Source organism: Anarrhichthys ocellatus, unplaced genomic scaffold, assembly GCF_004355925.1.
Source record: "Anarrhichthys ocellatus isolate YVR2014 unplaced genomic scaffold, GSC_Weel_1.0 scaffold30, whole genome shotgun sequence".
NCBI lineage: Eukaryota > Metazoa > Chordata > Actinopteri > Perciformes > Anarhichadidae > Anarrhichthys > Anarrhichthys ocellatus.
The window spans coordinates 3,235,618-3,253,554 of NW_022280060.1; the positions used below are offsets into that span (position 1 = coordinate 3,235,618).

The following is a 17,937-nucleotide window of genomic DNA, read 5'->3' on the forward strand; positions in this document are numbered from 1 at the left end:
CTTAGACGCTAACTAGTCAGGCAAGTCTCATGTTAATGACCATATTTGGCCATATTTCATGCTATGTTTCCAGTTTTACAAATAATTCCCACTAAAAGCCCTGCACTCTACTATGGATTCCTGGGTCTTTATTTCATGGATCTACTAGCCATCTGCTAAGCTTTCCTGTACAAAGCGAGAGCAGAATAACTGCTACGTTTAGATTTTAAACAGCAGGAAGTTGCCAATGCTAATGTTGTAAATATAGTGGAGTGAAAGTAACCATTAAATAACAAGGCACCTTCAACTGCAGACAAAGCTGTTAGACTGAGGCAGTAGGACTGCCATACCCAGGTCACTGTCTGGGAGGATTACATATGCACACACACACACACACACACACACACACACACACACACACACACACATCCCTGTACTTCTTTTTTGCACACACTCTTGAGAATGTCAAGTCGTCTGGATGAGATTGACAGTCACCAGGGCCACAGGATCACACCCTCACACTCCCGTGGTGCGGTGCTCTGACAGCCACTACCAGCCACAGTGTGTGTGTGTGTGTGTTACAGTGAAATTACTCGGGGACATGCTTCACTATCTGTCTATCTGCATAATATTTGTTATGTAAACGTGTCACGCGACGTGCTCTTTTGCTGTCAGTGGATTCGCGCTCGAAGAAAACTAAAAAGCCATTTGTCACTCTTATGGGGAACTACTTTGCCTCTGCAAGCAGGGTGGAGGAATAAGACAGCTTACGTAAACAACTGTGTAAAGCCTGGACTACCCTCAACTGTCTACATTTTCAGACTCTGAACATGGTAAGTTTTCCCCTTTAATGGATGTGACACCATGTTCTGAAATGAGTACGGCGTGATAAAAAACCCCGTGTGTCAATCCTATGCAAATCCCAATTGTTTTATTTGCAAACTGCGAGTCACAGCGAGCATGTGATGGCAGCCTGTGAGACCATCTTAGTGTTGGTGACAGAGAAAACGCACCACACAGACACACAAGGAGACACTCTCTGTCCATGTCTGCCAGAGGAGACAAACAAAGGGAAGCAGAGCGGTGTGTTTCAAAAGTTTGTTTTTAATATTCACTGGAAAACAAAAGAATTGCCCACTTCCTCCACCTGAGTCTACACAAAATAATTCACTTGTCACCCTATGAGAGGAGGTTTCCCGATGCCAAAAAGTAGTTCTCTAGACGATCACAGTTTGGTAAACGGTATTAAAAAAATACAGCAGTCAAAACTCAATCCAAAGTAGTCATCAGTAAATGTAGTGTGGAGATCAAAACAGTCTATATACAATGAACAAAACAGCAGCCGAAATCTAGGATGTGCCTAGAGTTCATGTTAATATTATTTACTCTTTACTCAGCAGATCGCCCGTTGGATGTTTGTTTTTTTTCACCGTCGTTGGTTTGAAGTCGTCGTGTGAATCGAGCTGTTTTCTCAGTTCTTTCACTCGTGACCTTTTAAAGCTTGTCAGCCTCCGTCTGTGATTTGTGCTCAAGTTCATGGCATTGATTTCACTGTTGTGCATTATTGCTTTGAGGGGTGCATAATCCGCTGTTGGCTTTATTGCTTTATGGAGACTGAATGTTGAAACGTACAAAACAGGTTCATTTCAGATACTGTGACCATTCGTATATTTGACACTCTGAAATATAGACTTTTAAGCTCTAGAACCAGCTTTAGCTGATATTTTGAGTCCCAACATTGACACCTTGTAATTTGTATATGGAGAACCTAGAAAACAGCAGTTATGGTGAAACATAAGCATTCATTTAGTTGGTGAATGGAAGTCCAATATTCACCCTCCGTTTTTGTTCTCCACCAACTCCTGAGAGAAACATCTGTCTCTTTAGCTGCTAAATGCTCCACTGTGTTCACCAGCGAGTCGCTCACTGTGTCTGTCTGATGCTTCACGCTGGGCAGGTAGCATACAGAGATTTAATCCAAACTCTTTTGCTCAAAACAGCTGCCTGTTGCGTCGGTAAACAACAGTATGAGAGCGGCGAGAGTAAACCAGAACACAGACTAAAGTTGCAGGCTAAAAGATGCTAACGCTCCGTAGAGCTAACAGTCACACAAGTATCCACTGTTAATCTAAAAATGTTGACTATAGCTGCTTTAAAGTACTTTTAGCTCCAGTGTTTTGAACATAAACCATTCAAACCTCCTCCTTCATGAGCTTATCTTTCCCCTCGTACCGGTAAGACAACACGGATAATTAGCTTTGAGACGGTGAACTAATCTGTTGCTCTGCAATGAAACTGACGCACGCCAACAACAGGTGGATCCACCGACCAAAAACAGTTTAGAGTTTACGTTTGAATTAGAAAATTTCATTTAAAAAAAAAAAAATGGAAGAAATTGTGCTCTATCTGCAAAACTCTTGAACAGAGGCCAGAAGTATCCAGTTGTTGAATCATTTGATTTTCACTCACTGTTTGTACTGATTGAAGACTCACTCACCTGTTGTTCAGCCTACTGGAGGTGAACCTAAAGGATGTTATCACACCAGGTATCGACGCCAAAGATGCTGGTCACTCAATCTTTCTGCACATAATAATTGGTGGAGACGGTGCCGAACAGATAGCAGTACTGCCAGTGTGAGATAACTGTAGTCAATAAGGATTTTGGCTCTCTGACGAAGACTGTGGTGACATTAATCGCAGAGAGAAAATACCCCAATTCAGGATGTCTGATAATAAATGGAGCAGTGGATTGTACCTCGTGTATTGCTATTTATGTTACACAATAGAAACTGTTTTTGTGTTTACAGTGTTTGTACCTGGTGGACCCAAAAAGAAAAGCGTTAGAAATGTGAGTGGCAGGTTGGTGTACCCAAGCATGGCCCCATCTCCAATTGTAAAAGTCATTACTCCGTTAACTGCAGCACAGTACTTGATAGCATCTCTTAAATTATGGTTCAATTCAGTCACTGCATCAACCAAACACTCAACAAGGTGGGGGGGGGGGGTTAATGGTTCCTCGCTCCCTGATCAGAAGTCTAGTTGTCTCTTCCAATCTCCCTAAACGTCTTCACGTTTTCTACTCGAGAAGAAGAGGAGGCGAGAGTGGGGGTGGTGAAGGTGAGAGATGAGTACAAACTTGGCCTTTTTGTTCTCCACCTTCCCTTCTGCATTAAGACTCGATAAGAGAAGACGATCAGGAGGATGAGGGGTGGACAGAAGCATGGCGGAAGGACGATGGTCTGATTGTTGCCTCAGAAAACAAAATCATAGAAAAAGAGAAAGTGGAAGTGAATCGTGCAGGCAGGGTCAAGGACCACCGTCTTCCTCCTGTTCTCCACGTCCATGTCCGTGTGAGAAGCTTCAGATAACCCCGTAGTCCCTGAGAGACTTGAGCAGAACCGTGTCCTTGACGTCGCTGAAGACCCTGCGGATGTTGTTGGTGTCTGTAGCGCAGGTGAAGTGCGGGTACAGAGTCTTCCACTCGTCCCTTTTGTCGCGGTTGGCGGCCTGCTGCTCGTACAGCTTGCGTATGTAGTTCTTGGCGTCCTCGGGGTCATGCCTCTTACCTGTTAACAGAGACGAGAAGGACAGTAATGCCGTGTTCACACCAAACGCACCGCGAATGATGCGATTCGGCAGTCTCGCCGGGGACTTTGTGTTCATTCACGTGAATCGCGCTAGACGGGCCGGAGAGGGGGCGTGGCTTATCGCCCTGGAAGCCGTTCAACTGTTCGCCATCAACCAGGGAAAAAATAACCTATTTCTGCTTAGTACGAAATAGGTTAAACTCACACGTTTGGGGCGTTTTGGCCCAACGCGCCGCACCATCGCAAATTTGCGTCACTCCAGTCTCATCGTGTCTGTGCATAGACTTTGTATGTAATCTTGTCGCGTGAATAATTCGCGCCGCGTTTGGTGTGAACACAACATAACAGATGAATTTAGGTTGCAATGCAACATTATCAAACTAAATTACAAGTGAGGCTAGAATACGGAAACACAATCCTTCTTCATTCTCTAAATTCTTAACAATCTTGGGACAAAAGAAAAGGCCATCTCATTATTATAATCAAAATGAATAATTGATTAATTGAGGAAATAGATAGACAATCAAATTAAAATAATCATTGGTTGCAGCCCTAAATTAAACATAAAAAGCTGTAAGCAGTGATTGTTTGTGTTTTTTTTTACTTGATAAATGGCTTCTGCGTCACCAGAATAATCGTTTAATTAACGAATCAATTCAGCTCTGGTCCAACCCACCGAGCCTCTCTCAGTGTTAACGTTTTGTAGGACTACAGCAGCCTTGTGGTTACAGCAGCGGTTAGGAGGGCCACACAGGAACACGGCAGCATTAGCAGTCAGAGGTACGAACGGCTCACAGTTGTTGTTAACGTTGAATTGACATCAAGTAGCTTGACCCTGTGTGAGTCACTATTTTATCACTGATGGTAAAACACTGGTCGTACTGCACAAACACACACACACACACACACACACACACAACCACACAATCACACAATCACTTGAAGTCCCTAATTCCCACCTTGCACACATACACACCCCTCACACATTTACACTGGTTGGTTGGGGGGGGGGGGGTGCGGGGCTTGTGGAAAGCTCGGTATTGGTCTGGGTTGCCATGAGTAACAGAGGGTGGAGGGAGGGGGGTCGTGGGGAGGAGGGGGGACTGTTGGGGCACACCAGCAGACCTACAGGCTGCAGCCACATCATTAACCACACCAAGTACCTGGAAGTGACTCATTTGCAACCGTGTGTGTGCGTGTGTGTGTGTGCAAAGAGAAAGAAAGAAATAGCGTTAGCTAAAAAAGATGGAAGGATGTTATGCTGACACCAGGACAGCGATGGCGCGTTCAGAGTCAGGGACACACTGCGGCTCAAATCACTGGGCAAAGTACATTTTTTATTTATTTTTCAATGACACATTATTGTAGTGGGTGCAGCAGGATGTGATGAGGGAGCTGCATGCCCAAAGCAAATTGGTCAGAGGAGGAAAACAACATTGCAACCGTCGTATTTATAGCTCTTAAAATTAATACTCAAAATGGAAATAAAGGTTTTTCCATCCTGGTCGGAATTTACTGGAGCACATCCATTAAGCGCGTCACTCTCTCCATAGCGACTATGATGCTACCCTACAAACTTCTTCAGGATTTCGATTTTAGATTTAACGAGATTAAGATTCAATTCTGCTTCACTTTACTGTGATGGATTTTTTTTTATTGGTTTATTTGATACGGGACGGTGCACTTTAATACAACATTGCTGTAAATGCGCCAGAGTTAGCCAAGAGGCTATTTTTCATCTGTAGTCTCAGGGCAGATGTTACGAAATAAACCTAAAAATAAAGTTAAAGTCAGAGGGGAGCCTGTATGAAACCCAATGCTGCCTTTGTATGAAGACGTCAGTGACATTAGGAAACTGTTGTTGGGTGGCGGGTATCCAGTCAAAGTAACCACAATAAGTAAAAAAAGAGCAACTTCCACTCGGATTTGATTTTTCTTTACCTCAAAGCGCTAATGCCAAACGCAAGGCGCATAGAGCAGAGAAACGCAAAAGCGGTGCTCAAAACGCTTCACTCTCATTGAAAACAATTACACAAATCAGCTGCTAAAACGCACTCTGTCTGATCATGGCCTTACTTTAGCGTGTTAGCATGCTAACATTTGCTAATTAGTACAGCTGAGGCGTAAGGGATTGTCATTATCAGAATCAGAATCAGCTTTATTGGCCATGTATGCGTGCGCATACATGGAATTTGACTCCGGTTACACATTACTCTCATCGTACATTCGTTTTACAAAGAGTTGGTCATAAACCAAAGTATTGGACAATGTAACATTTCACCTGCTTTTTGAGCTTGAAGAAAAGTTAAGGGATCACCAAAGTTATTACAATTCATCACGGGGGGGGGGGGGGGGGGGGGGGTGGGGGGGGGTGCTGAACGTCATGCAATCCATAGTTAAAAAAAGTAAATCTCATGATGGAAAAATCATTCGTATGATGATTAATTCACGAAGTGTCTTTACAAAATGTCAATATATTGTAATAATTCAGTCTGGAAAGTGGTGGCCGTCAGTACCATGTAACCTCACTATTAACAAACAAACAAACAAACAGGCACCCTCTGCTTACCTGTGAAGCTGGGGAAGTATTTCTGCAGGTCAGAGGTCTGGACTTTGTCTGCCAGGATGTCAGTCTTGTTGAGGAAGAGGATGATGGAGGTGTTGAAGAACCAAGGAGAATGGATGGTGGTGTAGAACAAAGCCAGACTCTCATGCATACGGTTCTGAAGACGGAGACAGAGTCAGATACAGCACTCTGAGCTTTAGCTTAACATACAGGGGTGTGTGTGTGTGTGTGTGGGGGGGGGGGATCTGGATGTCTGAAGCAGAGGAAGCAGTCCTTTAAAGAGAGAGAGGGGTCTGGAGCACACGGGCCTCTGTAGAGGTTAATGAATGTGTTGGCAGTCTAAAAAGTGTCTGCGACAGATAAACAGCTTAGTGACGGGGGGGCAGCAGAGGGGGGAGAGCGTTCTCTTGTGCGAGAGTGAAGCCTGCTGGTGGACGGAGGAAATGACTGCAGTGACAAAAGGTTCGGATGAGACACAGACGAGAAGATGGATGGATGTACTACTACATCTCAGAGGTGAATAGATTACATTATATTTGCTATATTTGTATAACAGCTGTAGTTACTAGTTCATTTTAAGATTCAGATCTTTAATTCAAAGCCTCCAATCAGTTGAAATATTAAAGATGAAAGCTACCAAACCGTTTATAAAGTGGTTAGAAGTAGCTCCACTTCGACTAATTACATTGTTAAAAGTCTGTATTTGTTAATGCTGCAGAAATAATAATCCGATGATATAGGTCTGCAACTAACAATTATTTTAATAATCAATTAGTGTGTTTAAATCAAAGAATATTTGAATATCTAATGGTTGCTTACTCATTTTTAATATTTGTTGCAGCTCTGCAATACGATACTGTGTGCATACAAACATTGGGCTCTCCTCTGCATAATGATGAATAAAGACTTTTATAATGGAGTATTCTGGTAGAACTACTTTTACTTCAGTAAAGGATCTTAGTCCTGATAGATTGCTTCTGTTATTTTGAGTGTAGTTTCAGATGAGGTTGCTTCTGTTAGTTTCTCAGTGATCTTACGATGGTCTCTCTCTCCTCCAAGACCTGGTCGTACTCGCTGAGGGAGGCCAGGAAGATGAGCGAGGTGACGTTTTCGAAACAGTGGATCCACTTCCGACGCTCCGACTTCTGACCGCCCACGTCTACAATCCTGTCCGGGAACGGAGGAGAAGATGTCAGGAAGAGTACAGTTTGAATCCTCCGACAAGGAATCATCGGTGCTAATTCTGTTCAAATCAACGTAAATGCAGAGCAGTCACCAAGTATTTAGACTGACACATTTTCTGTTGTTTTGGTTCTGTACTTGGTTCTGCAGAATGTAATGGCTGTAGAATGATGACTCTGCATTTGGATTGCTTCCCTATGAGCCTCACTTTCACTCTGCAATTCTGTCTGCCATTTGTTATAGCACAAAGCAAGTGTGTCACCCATTGCAGGAAGAGGATAGCGCTTTTGTTTACCTCGGTAGCTATCGGTAGCTTTCCCCAGTAACTAAAGAGTATCTAATGTAAGCAGAAATGGCCCGTGTTGTTGGGCTGTAAAAGAAAAAACGGAAAGCGATCCAGTTGTCTTTGTGTTAATAACACCACTTGGAAACAATTAGGCGAGGGAGGAGGAGGAGGGAAGTTGTCTGTTTCCACTTTAAATTGCTGTGATGTCCACGCTGTTTACCTGATATGGACAGAAACACGCTAAAATCAACATTGGAAGTCAGATTTTTGTCAGTGATTTATTCACCTTGTTGTAGACAAACAAGGTCTGAAAATTTGATTGTCGCGATTTTTCAAGGTGGTATTCTTCACTTTTTGTACTCTTTTTGTAGTTTTTGTTTAAACATAAATGCTCAATCTGGCTTTCATGACTTTGTGGTGTCTCGCCAGTGTGCAGACTGGGCATAGCTGCGTGCACGACACGGTAATAACGGCTTCATCCGTGATTCGTACAACCAAGTCTAAGCTTTTCTTCAGGGTTAGGTTATTTTGATTCTGCGCTATATACCTCCTGATTTAAGAGCAGGTGTCATTTCATTTGGGAACACGGTGTTCCTGCAAAGTTAACTTCGGAGGAACACCGTGTGAAAGAAACGTGTTATAAATAAACCCAGAGAGCGACACCCCGCTTCCCGGCAGGGGCTGTGTACAGACTCAATCAGAAATATGATCCTGTTGCATCCAAACAGGCGTGAGCAGACAAAGCCTCTTTTTTTCCTTTTCTTTTCCCACCGTGCAGTGAATAGCGTCAGTATTGGATTCGTTTGTCTGTCTGACAGGTTGGTAATCTGAAGACCGGCCACCTTAGTGTGATGTTCTTGATGGTGAACGAGTAGTCGTGGATGCCCGTGGTGGGGAATCGAACTCGCAGAACGTCCTGTTCTGTGGGGATGTAGTCCGGGGCAGAGATGCGGTCCAGGTTGCTCATGTAGCTGGAGGTGGAGGAGAAACAAGAGAAGAGTCTGTTTGACACAACAGGGGACCTCTAGTGAAACATAATGTCTCTGTTTACACCAAATCCAGCCTCAACCGTGTTAAACAAACTGAAGTGACACAAGATGTACGATGGTGTGTATATATATATATATATATATATATATAGTGATTAAAAATACAAGAAGGGAGTGGAGTGAGTCCATATCACCCTGTGTACAGACGGCGGCTTTATGGCCGGTGTTGATACAAGCTGTCATTAGCTACTGCCCGTCTCTTATCATACACATGGTGATGATTGAGCTGCTGGGTAAACACAGGACAGGACAGCAATAGAAGAGAGAAAACCAGAGGCAGGCTGAGCCTTTTGTTCGGTGACACATCAGATACTTTGAGCGTGAGGCTCATATCTACTGTATGTTCACTCTTTTCACCTTGATTACAAAGACTCTGTACGGTGACTTTATTCACGTTCTCCTAATCAGTTTGCTTCCTCAAATACTCTTTGATCAACAGGTGGTTTGAACATGGCCTTATGCAGTACGGTGTGTGAAGAACTAGCCCCCTCCAGTGGTCTCAGTACAAAATAACTATAAACTAGTTCTGGTTGCTGATACGAAGGCAAAAAACAAAATGAGGCTCAAGTCAAGAAAAAAAACCGTCCGACTTTTAAGATAATAAAAAGATTGTTTGAAATCACAAACGTAAAAGAAAACTACAACTGAGTATGAAAAAAAGACTGAAAAAATGGAAACTAATAAGTACACGGCTTCTGCCGCCCTCCTTAAACTCACCAGTTAGAAAAACAGAAGCTTAAGACAATTTTTCTAGATGGACAGTTTTTTTTTTTTGTCCGATGTGAAGGTCAGATGTGGCCACATTAATGTGACATCTCTTTGATATCAGAATGATAGCATGTGTACATGTTGCTGCTTGTGTTCAAAGGTCTTATTCCTAGAGCAAGCTAGTCACGCAGACAGTTTTAGACAATTGACAAACTATTGTCAACAACTACTTCTGTGACTGTTGTGACATAAACTGGTTCTGAAAAGCAACAATTTTCTGTCTTCTATCCTCCGAACTTAAATATCCGTGTTCTGATTTTTTGGTCAGCCAACCAGAAGATGTCAGTTTCGATAAGCCACAGCTACTTACTACTCTGTGGAGTCCAGGAGCTGGTACTCGCAGCGCCGGCTGTAACAGACCCGGATGCCCGAATCTGCCCAGAGGCGGCGGACTGCGTCAACGTAGCCGCGCTCCAGCTGGCTGATCTGCACTGTGTTTACGTCCTGCAGCCACTTGGCGTAGATCTGAAAGACAGCGAGAGATCGGTACACAAACGTTTGTGCAGTGCCGTATTTGTGACGTCTTACAAAACTCTTTCGGTGTTCATGGTAACACTGCCTGCTTCTTCTTATAGACTACAAAATGCTGTGTGTGTTTCTGTGCCCTCTTGTTTAATGTGGGCACAATCTCAGGACTCCAGTGAGGGCACTTACCCTGACGCCCGCACACCTGTGCTGACGTTTACTTGTTTGTGAGTAAGTGAGTGTGTTTGTGTTCATGTGTGTTGAGGTAAGGGCTGGGTATCGGTATCTTTGAAGGTATCAACCGAAATAACCCGGTACCAGAAGGTATCGAAACTTCTCCCGTCTAACGATACCTGCAATCGATCCTTTTTGTGCTCAGATCCACCAAAAAAAAAGACTTTTTGTATGGTTTTGCTCACAGCCAATTACCGCAAGTGTTCTTCGATTAAATGCGACATGTGATTGGCACACTACAGCACACAGCTACAACGCATACACATAGGTTTGCATGCACACGACTCTGAACACAGGGATGTCTGAGCCTAGAAGCTAACAGCGCTAACAGCGCTAACAGCGCTAACAGCGCGAACAACAGCTCCAGTGGTGACAGAGCTAACAGTTTCAACCTGTGGGGTGACCGTTTCGCGGTCCCGCCTCGTACCTCGTTCTTGGGATTGAAGTAGGGGATTTTGAGAGTGGCCATGGCTCCCGTCATGGCCTTCATGGCTGTGAGAATGTTCTGGTAGATGCATTTACAAAAGCTCCTCCTCTCCTCCTCTGAGAAGCCTCGTCCGTGGATGATCCTCATCTGTCTGATGAAGGTAGTTTTCCCGCTCTCACCGGTACCTGAGAATATGATAACGACCAAAACAAATATTATTACAATTCTGTCATCAGGGCAGCTCAGAGGTGTTTATTTGGGCCTCTGTTTATTTATGCTCTGCTTGTGTCTTTATGGGTTTCCTCCATGTTTCCCAGCTTCCTCCCACAGCCCAAAGACACGCAGGTCAGGTGAACTGAAGGTGTGACTGTGGAATTGGTTGAAGAAACTGAAACAGATAAATGTGATTTAAAAATAGTCGCTGAAAAGGACACTGAAACTTGTCAGAAGTTGGATCTGATGGGCACTCTTCCTCATTCCTGGAATGAGGAAATGTTAGAGGAGCTTTAAACATTTTCCCTGAGTTTAGCTTGCAGTTTTTAAATGGTCTGATAGACTAACTAGATTCTGCTCAGCACCGAACTGCAGACCAAGTTAACAGCTAGCAGGTGGACATAGTGAAGCATTTAGCAGCTAAAGTGCCTGATATCAGGAGTTGGTGAGACCAAAACAGAGCTAAAAGGAGAATCCAACCTGGTCGCCAGAAACAAGACTCAAAATCTATGTCACTGATGCTCTGCGTCTGCTGGATGTGTAAAAGATTACCTTCATGAGGCCAATGTTGTCTATAGTCTGTCACATGCCCCATGTGGCGAAAAAAATAAAAATAATGCAGCTTTAATGTAGCCAGAAGAAGGATTCAACCTTAAAGGTGCTATACACGAGATTGGCTCTCGGCTAGAAGCTAACGGTGCTAACAGCGCTTATGGGTCCAACAGCGCTAACGGTCCCAACAGCGCTAACGGTGCCAACAGCGCTAACAGGACCAACAGCGCTAACCTTTTCAACACCGTAACGGTGCAAACAGCGCTAACGGAACCAACAGCGCTAACGATAGACGTTATTAGATTTGAAAACATGAAAAGCAAAAAGTGTTCATTCATTAATTAATAACAATAACGATTAACACCATTGGTGTTTGCTGCTATGACGAGTCAAAAGGAGGGTTTTGTCAAATTGAAGTAAATAGATATGCGGCTTTAGGAAAAGAACAGTAGCGTTAAAATCCAAGTTGTCAGAAGCTGAATTTCAACGAGCCAATACTGTGAGTTATTACAGCGCCGTTTCTCAGCTACGTCTGCAGTTAAGTGATGAAAAGATAACGACCAGTAAACCACAACAGAAGAACAAGGTGACTGAAGGATGCTGTTGAACCGGACGTCACTCTAATAGATGCAGTTTCTCTTTGCTCTTGATTTTCAGCCTCCGAGTCAAATAATGTCTGAGATAAAAAACTTGACTCATCTTCTTTGATTGCCTCATTTTAATGATTATTGTATTGACACTTTACAGCTTCCTTTATTTTATCCATATTTCTGTGTCTCTTAACCAGTTGTCAGTTTGTGTATTATTTGTGTGTTGCTCCACATGGAGACAGGTTGCAGAGCAACAGTGATTTAGTTGTTGTTTAGAGATGTCTATCAATCAATCAGCCATCTGCAAGAGGAAACTGAAACTCTTCTTATTCCGCCGAACGCTGTCCTGTCACTTCTCAAAGCTGCTTTAAGAAGAATAGCATCTAATCCTCCAACCGAACAGCGCTGAAAAAAAATAGTTCTATTGACAGTCCTGTTCCCGTACACAAGCGGTCACTTCCTGTCATTATACGCAGTGATGCAGGAAATAAGACTGGGCAACGAATCAATGTTATTGTTTACTGTCCCTCCATATCATGGCAGGGTTTCCCCCAGGAAATTTACCGGAGGTGGTAAACCTCCCTGGCCCAATGGAGGCGGCAGTGGTTCTTTATTTTCAGGAGAGGTCACACTGCACCTTCACAATAAAACAAAACACTGCAGGAAACCAGCTGCACACTTGTCAAATCAAGATGTTGTGGTTCAATGAATCGATTAGACAATCGAAAGAAAACACATCAACACTTGTGATAATTGATTCATCCTTAGTCATTCATCAGTAAAACTAAAAAGCCAAATATTCACTTTTTAAATGTGAGTATTTGCTGTCTTTTCTGTGTTTTATTGCATTGTAAATTGAATAACTTTGAACTTTTGGGTCTTTTGTTTCGACACAAATATAAAAATAATCATCAGATCAATCAATAATAAATATAAGCGTAGACTGCAGCTCTGCTTCACTGGATGTTTCATTATAACGCTCAAAAAATAATTTTATTCAATGTGATGAACATCAGCTGAACTTTTAACACGTGATTTGGATACTTTTGTTCCACATCAATATTGAGATTATTAGGATATACATTTTGTCCGTATTGCCAAAAAATAAGACTGCATGGATATATATATATCAGCCAACAAATTGGTCAACACTTACACAGGAAGTTAAATTCCAGTATACAAAGTACATAAACATAGGATCTCATTGAATAGATCGGCCCTATTGTCACCGATACGTGATCAAGCTGTTTGAGTCATTATCGGCCCGATATCTGATATCGGTATCAATGTTGGTGCGACAGTTACCGATGTACCTGTCCGACTCCATTGAAACATTAAGCCATTAAGCAAGGAGGCGCCTTGGTAGCTAAGTTGTAACAGCGCAGACCATAACTGTAATGTCCCAGGTTAGATTTTGGGACCTTTGTGGCACGTCTCACCCCTCCCTCTCTCTCTAGCTTTCTCTCTCTACCCAATTTCTACACTGCCCCTCCATCAAAAAGTCATCCAACCAGCTGTAGAGTAGGCTTGTAGGTTTCTGTGGTTTGCAGGTACAGCCGATCCCAATCTGGACCATAATTTGCATACTCACACAGTGACACATGCTCCACATAGCTTTCTCTCTGGGCTGCAGGCTACCAAACAGGCCAAGCAGTTTTCATTTGCATGGCGGGCGTTCCTTTATAGTGGCCTATATTGTATTTGTATAATAAATCTATCCGTTATCACAGATTTCTTTTATTTCTTTTGTCTTGTTTTTTTAGGCCTCACACTGCCATCACTGACTTAAAAGGTGAACAAAGGTGCTCTGTGTGCAATCACTGACCCAGCAGGAGGATTTTGATTTCCTTCCTCTCCTTCTTCTTCTGCTGCTTGAGGATCCTCTTGATCTCATTGTCCACAGCGATGTTTGTCTTCTCCTCCTCGGACAGGCAGCACACACACCGGCGGTGGCACCAGTGCCAGCAGCCCGCCATGGTCAAAAACCACTGAAATGAAAACTGTTAATGAATAATCAGCCTGCGTGTAATGAGCCGATAAGGACTGTTCGTAAACTCCTCGTCAAGTCCATTTGATGTCTTTTGGTTTTTACTGTCTTGTTAACTTATTAGACCTGTCGGGACTTATTCTAACACGCACACACACACACACACACACACGCACACAGACACCCCGGAAATCTTACTTTGACACCACTGAAAGTAATCTGCGCCAATGTAAACAAGTCAGAGGTTAACTTTAAAAAGGAGTTATAAAGCCATCTTTGGAGAAAAAAAAGTCACCTGGTTGAGTGCGTTTTAAATCAACTTCTGCTGCAAGTTAGTTCAAGAGGACTTTTGGAAGTTACAATGAAGCGTCTAACCTCCAAATCAGTCCGTCACACTCCCTGTAGTCGGGCAGGTTGACGCTCTGGTTGTTCCTCGCGGTCCATGTCCCACCGTGTCCCCTCAGTCCACTTCCACCTGCGGCTAACAGCTACTGTTGCGGAGGCGCACGAGCAGCGTTCATTGGCCCGCTGTTACGGCTGATAAAACAATCTTTTTTTCTTTTTTTGCCCAAGCGAAACAACCCGCCGCTCGGGAAAGTCCACCGCGCCTACAGAGGAATGTGCAGCCTCCGTGGTCCGCTGGAAACACTGTAACAGGAATGCGCTGTGGGCGACGAGGACGCGGCAAGAGAGCGGCAAACAACCGCGGCAGCGCCGGAAGTCAGACGGTTGGGCCTATAAAATAAGAGCACGTTGTTGCTATTAAACGTAGTTCTTAGACATTATGCGTAAAAGAGACATTTTTATTATGAAACGGAGTACATTTCTGCGTTTTGCTAATTGTAAACTAAAAAATGGAATGTAGTTGAAAGCCTCACATAAACCACAAGTAGTGGTTTAGCCTAAGACATTACATTTACACAAGCATACTTAAATACGATGTAAATACTATTATGCTACTCAATACTCTTTTTGCAACAAAATATACTTTAACATCAAAGGTAAACAATAACCCTCACAGGCCATTTTATACACTCTCACTCAAAGTACATTTTGTGTAAAATACTGCAATACTTTTAACATAAGTGATATTTTGAACTATTTACTTTTTCTTGTTACACAGCATTTTTTTTTCATGCAGGAAAAACACCTGCTATATGACATCACTGAAATGTGACCAAACCTGCAGCATGCTTAAGAAGTTAAATCAACTGTAGCTATAGTGCAACAGTATAGTTATTCCCTGACAGTGTGTGATTCATTGTCGATACTGACCACTCCTCTGCTATATTGTTCCCAAGCAAATACCGGTAAATTGGTCACGAGTCTGTCATGACGTGAATGGATATGACAAAATACACAATGCTGTTGGAACAGCCGAAACCACTACATGTGTTGACAGCAAATTTGATGTATTAGCTTATGTCTACAGCGAGTTTTGCATGACTTGAGTTCCTGGTTTTGTGGTTTGTCTTATCTATTATTCTGTTCATGTCTTTTGTCAAGTATATATATTTTCAAATAAAGTGATTATCTCTGTAGAACTGTCTAATTTTGGTGTTTAATTTACTTACTTTGGTGTTGTGCATGAGGCTCCGCCAAAGCGTTGTGCCTGGTCAAACAACAGCCTTATTTTGAAAAGCCTGCACCGGAAGTTTAAATGCTTCAATTAGGTTTGGTTTGACAGCAGTCTGAATGAGTTCGCTGCGCTGCGGATAAAGTTTCGGCTGCTGCAGAGGCTCCACTGCTTCGTGTTTCAGCTGAAGGGAGCTCGAGGGAAATCAGGGACAGAAGTTTCACTGAGTCATTATCTGTTACATAAGCGGATAGTTTCAACTCAACATTGCCAGATTTCACAACATTTTGATATTATTTATTATTTTTCTGGTGCTCAAGTGTACATTTGGGAACTTTACTAGTTGATATTAATTCAAAAGAATCAACTTTATACAATATAAAACATATCAAACAAACATCTAAAGCATTTAGTCTTTATATGTTATAAATTAATATATATTATAATATATTAGGAGACCAACAGCATACAAGTAAATAAAGCAAAGTCTCTCTAAACTCATTAATAAACACTTAAAGTGCCTGTGGGGATCACACAGGTGTATCAGAACAGGTTATTAATCACCCTGCAGGTGTTTTTTGAAGCAGGGATTAAGACAACAGGTATTTTGTCGCTCCTCCTCGGCTGCTATTTGGGTGTCAATCTTTTGTCTCAGCCAGCAGAACCGGTCGGTCCACGCTTTCATGATCTCAGATATTGAGATCACCTGAGCTCTGCATTTCCATGGGAACAAGGTGAGGTGAAAGACCAAGAGGGAGGCGTGTGTGGACTGGAGGGCTTTTTGTCACTGTTATATCGTACGTTTGTAAATACATGCACTACACATGATTAACAAGTTACATGAGTGTATAAAGCGCTGAGGACACATAAGATATAAGATATCCCTATTGTTTTTGATGATAAATGTTTGTATTTGATTCTTAGAAAGTCAGTTTGTATGAATCATTTATTTATATGAATTAGAGTAAATCAAGTATGTGTGTGTTTTTTTCCATGAAAGAAAATGTGTTATTGTATACTTATTACAGTATTATAGATAGTAGTTATAGTAGTAATGTGTTAATGTCTATTTCCACTTGTAAGGGGTTTCACCCTCTATATTCTCCAGCATCAAAGGTGTGTTTAGTGACAATAAGTCAAGATGAAATTGGTGTTTAGAAAAAAACAAGAAATCCAGAGAGGATGAGAGGGAGAGAGAGGGAGAGAAAGGAAGAAAACAAGGAATAAGAGAATAATAAAGGAACACAGGTAGGCGTGGATAGTAACAGGAAAAGTATAGCTGCCTCCTTCCAGTTACAGGAAGTTAGGTATCTGTCGTGTTCTCCCAATTTTCAGAGGTGATCAACCTGAATCTCTTAAGAGATACAGCACTTTATATGATGAGGTCGGCTCCTTTAGGTGTCGTGTCCTCATCGTTACAGGCAGCCAGTGGGAAGAAGAAGAAGAAGAAGAAGAAGCGTGAGGGGAGGAGACTTTGTCCTCTGCCCGCTGGCTGCTGTGGGAAAACAGACGACCATCAATTATTAATCTGACACTGTGACACACTGGAGATGATGCAGCACCTTTCACGTCAACGTCGCTTCTGCATTCAAACATGTCGCTCAGCAAGAGTGATCATTCAAACTCAAGATTTCAAAGCATGTTTGTTTAAGAGAATGCATGAACCTGAGAATATCTTTTTAACTTACTCATGAGATTACCTTTCAATGTCAACCACAAAACACAATTTAAATTCAATTAAAGTACACTTTTTAGTTGCAAATGCTCCTTTATTGTTCACTATAAATGGTTCACAACCTTTGTGGGCTTGAGACCCTTTTAAAGTGCAGCAGCATTATGCATCTGATTTAACATCTACATCTGAATTGTGAGCAGTTACATCAAAAATCCACTGGGAAAAAAAATGAATGTAAAGATGTGTAGCAGAATATTCCCATTTATTAGCTTGCGACCCCTTCAGATATGTCTTGTGACCCCTTGGTGGGCTCCCACCCCTTAGGTTTGGAACCACTGGCTATACAACAGTCATTTAATCATTTAAATACCCAAAGTAGAGTTAATTTTATTTAACATTAGACTACGAAGACTTTAACATAATGTGAGGAGATATCTTAATTTCAGAAAATTAAATTTAGGGAAGTGCACAGACGCCTGAACCAACGAATTGAAAGGAAAACAAGAAAGATGACACTGTTTACATGTTTGTGAATGATATGGTTCAAAGTGAGTGAATAAAATCCTTCATGAAGGCTGGTGGCTGAGCTAAGCGAAGGTCAGGCTGTGATCTCATGAGTCATGGCTGAAGATCTTCCTGATCCTACAGAGAACTGCTTCTTTGATATCTGATGCTGTTCGCTCTTTTAGTTTATTATCTTTGGCATATTGAGCTTCGGGAGTTTAAACCATAAAACGGTAAGACATTTTAAAACTTCATCTATTTTTTATTGAAATGTTTAAGATTTGAATGTGATTTGAG

The 17,937-nt window shown here is 42.3% G+C and overlaps 1 protein-coding gene across 3 annotated transcripts; it reads right to left on the minus strand.

The window, feature by feature from the left end:
• Positions 1 to 438: 438 nt before the first annotated feature.
• On the minus strand, positions 439 to 14,528 carry LOC116392498 (guanine nucleotide-binding protein subunit alpha-11-like). 3 transcript variants are annotated; one of them, XM_031864013.1, is made up of 8 exons: positions 14,261 to 14,528; positions 13,724 to 13,886; positions 10,544 to 10,728; positions 9,728 to 9,882; positions 8,443 to 8,571; positions 7,170 to 7,299; positions 6,136 to 6,289; positions 439 to 3,545 (listed from the first exon to the last, which is right to left on the minus strand). In XM_031864013.1, the coding sequence occupies exons 2-8, from the start codon at positions 13,872 to 13,874 to the stop codon at positions 3,340 to 3,342; spliced, it is 1,110 nt and encodes a 369-aa protein (XP_031719873.1). In that variant the 5' UTR covers positions 13,875 to 13,886; positions 14,261 to 14,528; the 3' UTR covers positions 439 to 3,339. The 3 variants fall into 3 exon arrangements, with proteins under 3 accessions (XP_031719873.1, XP_031719874.1, XP_031719875.1); XM_031864014.1 differs by having other exon boundaries at positions 13,724 to 14,528; XM_031864015.1 differs by lacking the exon at positions 439 to 3,545 and having other exon boundaries at positions 5,951 to 6,289.
• Positions 14,529 to 17,937: the final 3,409 nt, after the last annotated feature.